We start from the raw sequence: 7,980 nt of genomic DNA, 5'->3' as shown, positions 1-7,980 counted from the left end.
CTTTTCGAAGGCACTGCGTAACGCAAAGCACAACATAAAGCTGTAGCCTCAGTGAGGGCTTTTGTATTTACACTGGATCTTGCACTGCTTGCAAGCTGTCTGCTCTCTCCCACTTCATCCTGGAGATTGTGAGCGCTCACAGCTTCCGCACCCTTGAAATTTTTCGTAAAAATCTATACACAAAAAAAACATGACTTTGGATACCTGAATACTGGCAGCACCATAGTTTAATCAAAGTCAGCCATTAACTAAAATGACAAAAGCTAAAGTACTTTAAAGAGTTAAGAAGCACTGCTAATTTATACATTTGATACATCACCATGAAAGAGCATAGGAAAATGAGCACAAGCACAAACAACAATAAGAATCTACAGCACTTAATAAGCATTATGGAGAACACATCATTCTAGAATTACTAACTTACTATGTTTTACGTTCCTGTGATAGTTGGTTTTTCATTTTGAAGTCAGCAGAATCTTTCACATGAAAAGTTCTCTTGTTCAGTAACTAGCATGATTGAGAAAGATCAAGTACACAACGCACGTTTAAGCTAAAGGCTTAAAATCCTGAAGACAACCAAATACAAATTATTTCTGAAGCCAGTCTTGTGATTCTGTAAAGCTTCCAGATAGAAAGCTGTTACTGAAACAGGTGCACCTTGCAGGTTTCACTGCAACAAAAAATTGAATTTGACCTACGTATTTACTCTTTCATAGAAAAAAATATATTGGCATAATTCCATTCTGACTACTACAGGTAATTTCTCTAATTCAAGACCAAGAATTGTTCAAGCTATAGGGATAAAGACAAGGTAAGTCTCTGGCAGCATTCAAGTCTTCTCAATTCACTCAATGCAGCGATCTCAGAACACTGTCCCTTCACTTTGCAGTTCATGTAAATAAACCAAACTCTCCTCTTTAATGCACAGCTACCTTGTAGACTCCTTCAGTAGGGAACAACAAACAGTCCCTGACATGTACAATAGTTGGCCTTCCAACTTGACAGACTCGACTTACCTTTTTCTATTACTTAACATACTTGCATGTTTTAGCATGCAATCATTTGGAAGCAAATATGCTATTTCTAGTCTTGCTAAGGTAAAATGAGACCAGCTGTTCATGCTAACTTCCATTTACCTTCTGATAGACACTTAAAAAAAAAAACAAAACAAAACAAAACAAAAAACACCCTAACATTATTCCCTTATTGATAAAATTCAACCTTGGACAAACTTGAATAGATTTCCTAATGAGACACATGGGTGTGCATTTTTGTTAAAAATGAGTTGTCTTCATAACACTCCTATGATATAGTCTTTTAATTCCTATTTTACAGATTAAAAACAAACACAAGCCAAAAATTAGAGACCTGAAGTTATTCAGGAGACAGCCAAGTTTTCTGTGTCACAGTGCTGCATGGGCTTACAAAACCACACTTCCTTGACAAGACACACTTAAGCCCACTATTCTCTTGTGCCTTCCAGAGCGTTGCCCTATCTTTCTGTCTGTCTCCCAAGAAGTGGCTTTCTTTCCAGCACTTATCAATGCCATTCCACCTGTGTCACCAGGAGCAGCTTGCAAGAGAAGGACAAACGTTCTCCCCTCTCAGTTACACCAATATGAGCAAAATTAACTTTCTATATCTAAAAGAATTCTTGTAATTACTTTAACTGTGTTATTGCTACCATATTAAGCCAGCCAGGATAAACATGTTCAAAATAGGAAGTTAGCAATTCTGCTACAGACATTGTCACTGTCCATAAATAGATTAATAAAATACAATCATGATACGATCAGGTTGTTCTTTTCAATGACTACACGAACATTTAGTAGTAAACCAGCATTTCAAAATGATGAAAATGGTCTTGCCACCTGCAAAGCAACAGATGCTAATGGCTCTAGAAACCGAACTTCCATACACTGACTGTATTAAGCCAATTTTTGTCCTTAGCTTTAAAAACTCAATGCAGACTCTTGCGCACCTTGCTGCTACTAACACCAAATCTCACCGTTCAAGAAATGTTTTATACATGAACTATATTTATACAAAGCTTTCATTAGACAATCTTACATTACAAATTTACAATCAGTACAGAAAGCAATGTAATCTCCACCGCTTACTTAGGGGTAATTTCACCCCAATAACTAGCACAATATAAATGATCTCATCCTTATTCTCAGCCTGAGCATCAGTCAATCAGAAATACAGCTATCGAATGAAGCTTAAAAATTCACTTTTAAAGATTATATTATAAAGACAGCACTATTCAATGTGATGTGCAAAATCATTTGAAAGTGATTAAAGTTAACAGAATTTATGTACTGTGCCAGTGCTTTAAAACAGTACCTGGAGATCATTTAAAATTTACAGAATTAAAATAACTATCCTCCAATTATCAGTGGTGGAAAGCTAATTACAAAGTTACAGAATTATTATAATTACAAACTAATAGTCTTGCTCTAAATGATGCTAGTGACACACATCCTTTTAGTGACAGCTAAGTTAAACATTTTACATATGAAGATCACGCTCTTTGTACATTCTCAGCTGGATCACCTGACAAATCCCTTACAATTGCTCCTTAAAATGTGACCCAATCTACACACAGGCAATATGTCTCATTGGTGCATCAAAAGAAAGATAGGGGCTGAAGATAACTGAAGGGAATTCCCAACAATGTGGGAAGTCTGTAGTAAAAGTGTGGGAGAAAATGAGGAACTAGAGTATTGCTGGGTAGTTCCACAGATAGGAGTCAAAATTAAACGTTAAACGGAGAAAGACAGGAAGTGAATGATGAGGTAGGATAGGTACTCCAAGAAAATAAGTAAATTTTGAAAGCTTATCAAAAAAAGGGAGAGGGGGGAAATGCAGGCTGACAAATGAATTTGGAGACTTGCATGCCTGAGAATTTTTAGAACACGCTTATCTTTGGCAGGCCAGTGCAATTTGCTAAACGTAAGCACGCTGACCTGCTGCTGCAGAGGGTAACGAGTTCAGTATGCAAGTGAGACTGCTATGGTAAATACAGTTACTTAAGCATGAAACTAGATGTTGGCTTTCTCTTTGTCCCTTTTTAAACTCTTGAGAATGCTGCTCTTACATATTAAACATGAAAATACAGGATGACCTTCAGAATTGCTATTACAACATGCAACTACTCCCACCATCCCTCCCCCCCAGTATCTGATCCATCACACTGTAAATATGATTATTCCTATGGAAACCCCTAAGTAAGAAAATTCACAACACCAAGTTGTTATACGTGTTTTGTTGATAAAAGAGCAAAATATTAATATTTTCCATTGTACAATTGCTATTAAATTGTATTTAATTTCCCATTTTAGTGACTGACTGGAAATAAATCCCATTCTAACAAATTGATTACAGCGAAAAAGCATTAATTACGCTGTGTCATGTATCTGAAGGTGACTTAAAAAAGATCTTTTTCATTTCCAAACCTCATTAAACAATCAGTACATTTATGAGGTAAATCTGCTGAATGCCTAAAATCCAAATGAGTTTTAAGGTCTTCAATCTGTCCTGTTGAATATTCACAGTATTGACACAAATAAATCCCTTCAGATAAGTGAGAGCTTAAATGCTTGCAATATTCCAACATACCTGAAAAGCCCTTCCCACAGTCATCACAAACATGAGGGAATATTTTGGTGTGTTCAATAGCCACATGCCTGTTGACATTTGTGTGCAGCCTGCTCCTAAACCCACACACTTGGCATACAAAGAAGTTTTTGCATTTGTCAAAGCTGATTTTGTTTATGAGACTATACTGTCCACGCTCTTTATTATTATAGCTGTCACTTAACTCTATCAGTCGGCATGCATGTTCATTCACCACATGGCTATGCAAATCTTCTGGATCATTCGTTTCATGCTCACAGAACTGACACAAATACTGCTCGTCACAGCTGTGTTCCTGGAAGTGCAGGTACAACTCGCTGCTTGAAGAGAACTGCATATCACACTGCTCACACCAATAAAGGTGGTCATTGAAGTGAGTGTCTGCTATGTGCTGACTCAGATTCTCAAATATTACTGTTTTGTAATCACAATATTTACAGATGTATGGATCCTCCTCGTGTAGTTTGACATGTTCAATAAGCTGTACTTTGCTGGAGAAACTCTCTTTACAAACTTTACAGACATGAGTGTCTGTACATGTTTTATGCTTCAGAATCATGTGCTGCTTTAAATCAGAAAAGTACTTGCTATTAAACTCACAGAGCTCACACTTATATAAACCACTGCTGTTGGCCCTCAGCAAAGGCCATTTCTGCTGAGCTGTGATATTCAAAGCCTGGTTCTTCTCAAAGATTTTACAGGTTTCAACAGGGATTTCCTCTAGGTCTTCAGCTTCTAGCTTCTCAGGTGAAACAGTTTGTGTTTCTATATCATGAACTTCTACAGCATTAACCTCTGTTGTAGAAATTTCTACAGTTTGAATATCAAGGGGTTTCTCTTCTTCTGTAGGGCTGTCACTGAATATAGGTGAATCGCATATATCCTTGTACATTCCATTACTAGCAGCTTTTTCTGAAAGAGGAAATAGACGATAAAAGATTCAAAAAAAAACCCCTGCAAAACACTGGGATTTATATTTAACTTTTCAAATAGCAGTATCAGCTTACAAATGTAAAAAGCTGTTATTTTTCACTAGCCAAAATAGTAAACATTTTGTGTTTAATTAGCAAATAAATAATGTAAACTATGAATCCTTCATCTCTTCTGTCAAAGTAGAAAGGGAAAACATAACTACATGAAAAGTCAACATCTATATTCTCCAGCTTCCCAGCAACTAAGGAGGGTCTCATGTTCCTGAAAACACACATTTAAATTTACCTTTATCTTTCTTTTTGGGGTCTGTATAGTGCATCCCCACAACATTTGAATGTGATCCACTCCACTGAGAAGTTCCAGCATGCACTGGACTCCCATCATCATCAGTATCTAGACTTTGCGCAGGACTGTGGAATCTACCTATAAAGATAAAATAAGGATTTTCTTGTCATTATTTTTTTAACCCTAGATCTTATTTACTACTTACACCAGTTGCATAAATTTATATACTGAACAGCATCATAACCTATATTAAAGATAGTAACAATATGTTCTGTACAAATTACTTCCATACATATAGTCAAAAAAAAAAAAAAAGACACCAAAGGGTAGCAACTCTGTCTCTATATTTTAGCAAAAAACCTGTCAATTGGTTATAAATGGAAAAAAGTTAAACGCCTTAAATGAAACTTTAGAATTTGAAAGAGGCAAAAAATGTAAATATTTCTTATGTCAGTTCTTTTATAGTCATCATATTTTAAAGTCGAATACTTTGCAAGACTTCTGGAAACCTGCTGCTAATTTTATTAGAGTGAAAGGAAGAAAACATAATAAAAATCCATCCTTATATTTGCTCTGTCCAGTATGCTGAACTTGGTATCAGCTAGCAGATGCTGTATAAAAATGTGTTTTGTTTTCATTAAGTACAGTTTAGTAAAATTACTGGTAAATTTAATCTGAATTCTTGGTTCAGTCAGCTTGACATCACTCAATTAATGATATTTAGCTAAAGAAGTCTAACAGTCTAAATACTGTAAAACTGAAGGATCTTTTTTGTGGTCACTTTTCTTTTTCCTTTGAAAATTGTATTTCAGTTATAATGATTAAACAACATTCCATCAGCCCAAGGCATATCAAATCAGACTGATGCTCAAAGTCAACTGCTGTACATTTTATATTCTCTATTTATTTTTCTGAACAGCAGTTTGACGCACTTCAAGGATTGTACCAACACCCTAAAACATAACTCTTACCTCTGTTATCGGAAAACTTGATATCTGGCTGTTTCATAGAGCAGACACTATAACAGTGGTCAGAAAAAATTCCACTATTGTCTATGTATTTGCTTACACCTGAAGAATCTAGACGCAAAAAGAAATAAGAGAATTTTTATAGTAGCAAATTGATGCAGCTACATATGTATTTAACATTCATCAAAATTCTCCTCGCTGGCCACATTTTTACTTCTCATACTGTGAGAATGCTCAAGAACTCTCTGCTGGCCAGATAACACTCCTATAATGATCTACAACTTTCAATTGCTGCCCATGAAGTTCAAGCTATCAGATATAGTTGTTATCAGTCAAAATTCTGCTCCTACTGAAGACAGTAACAGCAGCACTGTTAGTTCAGTGCCGAGTATTTTCGATATCCCCCCCCCAAGCTCTTACTAAATTTCTTCCACTGCCTGCTAGTAGAATCATCTTCATTTAATAGCTTGAGCAAGTTTTCCAACTTGCAAGGAGTATAGACCAAAACTGACTAAAAGTGACTTTATCCCAAAAGATCAGATCAGGTACTCTGCATACTCAGGCCAAGGCCTCTTATCCCACTCTTTGTGTTACTGTTTTTCCAAATGTTATCACATACGGACCTTTCTCATAACAAAGTAATTACTTTGAGGAAAACTAATCTTATTAAAGTGTGCATAAGTTAAGCTCTGGACCAACCTGAATATCGAGAAGGATGTAAAGTCTTCCTTTTCCTCTTTTTAGGATGTTCGTTCATTTTGAATCAGTCTAAATTAATTAAAAAGTGAAAACATCTAAGAAACTGGTTAAATTTGTCTGCAGCAGGTTTATCCTCCATGACTTTAGGAAACAAGAGAAACATTTTGAAAACCCTAACATTACACAAGTTTTTTTTTTTCCTTCCTACTCTCCTTTTTCCTCAAAGCCAGTTTCGTTACAATGTTAAAAACACAGCAAGTGCACACCAATAGTGAATTCTAATTTGATATTCCTGACTTAGAACAAAAAGAGTAATGAGATTCACCTTTGAACACTACCAGGTCAGAAATCTTGTCACTAAAGTGCTGAAGCATGACCCACACAGCAGTTTTCCTGCATCCTACTGCCCTTTGCTGGGAATCACCCGACAGTTCTTTTCTGAGGCAGCGAACTTCAGACAAAATTTTTATGCTGAAAACACTAACAGAAGTCATGCTACCCATCTTACCAAAATCCCTAGGCTCTTCAGTATCAGCAAGAGGAACAGCAGCTAAGTTGATGCCTGTTCAGCTGCCAGCCATAGTGAACACATCAGCATAAGAAAATCTTCAACTGTAGAGTCGCAGCATTTTAAAAACACTTTAAACCTTGAGCGCAAAATAAAAACTATATCAGAATTAAGAGCAGAAATATTACAAACACCAAAGTTACGGAAACTGAAGCCAGAGAATAACAGAAGAAACGGATAAAGGCTTTGTTTTAGCGCACCACAATTCATAAGGTACACGCATGCAATGATTATTTGCCTTTTGTCCTAGGCCAGTTAGCTCTTGCTGCTCTTGGTAGTTCCTGGCAAGAGAAGCTTGTGATGAGGACAACACCAAGACCACTTAGACTCTCTACGGGCCCAGGTGGTTGTGAAGAAGGACTGCAAATCAAAACGTGGTTCGCCGCAGCAGCAAGGCACTGACGGGATCCAGGTCTTGCAACGCTAACGCTATGCACCTGCAGCAAAAGCAGGGAAAGCGTGCCCTCACCAAACACAAGCCGTTCTCACGAGGCTGAATGATTTGCTTGCATCGTAATTTGACTTTAACGGGAGAACAACACGGAGAAACGGTTCTTTAACAGCATACCACAATCAAGCAACATCCACTATTGCCACCGCGTTTTCGCTTGCAGGAGAACAACCTCACAACGCGGTGAGACAGCAGCTCCGGCGCCGCTCACGGCAGCTCAGCCCGTTGCCCGTGAACCGGCCACAACCACCGGTAAATGTGAACGGGCCCCGCGGGGAGCGCTGGCACGGGCGCCCCGCCGAGGCCTCGCCCGCGGCCTCGCCCGCGGCCGGGGCCGGCGCAGGAGCCGGGCGCGGCGGCGGCGGCAGAAGGCAGGCACCGCCCCGCCGGGCTCTGAGAGGGCGGCGGGAGCGCGGCCAGCGCGGGCCCGAGCACGC

General features: G+C 38.3%; 1 protein-coding gene across 2 annotated transcripts; it reads right to left on the bottom strand.

The window, feature by feature from the left end:
• Nucleotides 1-209: 209 nt before the first annotated feature.
• On the bottom strand, nucleotides 210-7,769 carry ZNF639 (zinc finger protein 639). Of its 2 annotated transcripts, XM_062582342.1 has the most exons (6): nucleotides 7,661-7,769; nucleotides 7,033-7,171; nucleotides 6,525-6,593; nucleotides 5,829-5,936; nucleotides 4,858-4,995; nucleotides 210-4,551 (listed from the first exon to the last, which is right to left on the bottom strand). In XM_062582342.1, exons 3-6 carry the CDS (start codon nucleotides 6,580-6,582, stop codon nucleotides 3,431-3,433), a joined length of 1,425 nt encoding a protein of 474 aa, XP_062438326.1. In that variant the 5' UTR covers nucleotides 6,583-6,593; nucleotides 7,033-7,171; nucleotides 7,661-7,769; the 3' UTR covers nucleotides 210-3,430. The 2 variants fall into 2 exon arrangements, with proteins under 2 accessions (XP_062438326.1, XP_062438327.1); XM_062582343.1 differs by lacking the exon at nucleotides 6,525-6,593.
• Between the last annotated feature and the right edge of the window lie 211 nt (nucleotides 7,770-7,980).

This window comes from Rhea pennata, chromosome 9 (assembly GCF_028389875.1).
Source record: "Rhea pennata isolate bPtePen1 chromosome 9, bPtePen1.pri, whole genome shotgun sequence".
NCBI lineage: Eukaryota > Metazoa > Chordata > Aves > Rheiformes > Rheidae > Rhea > Rhea pennata.
This window is presented reverse-complemented; position numbering and strand designations above follow the sequence as displayed.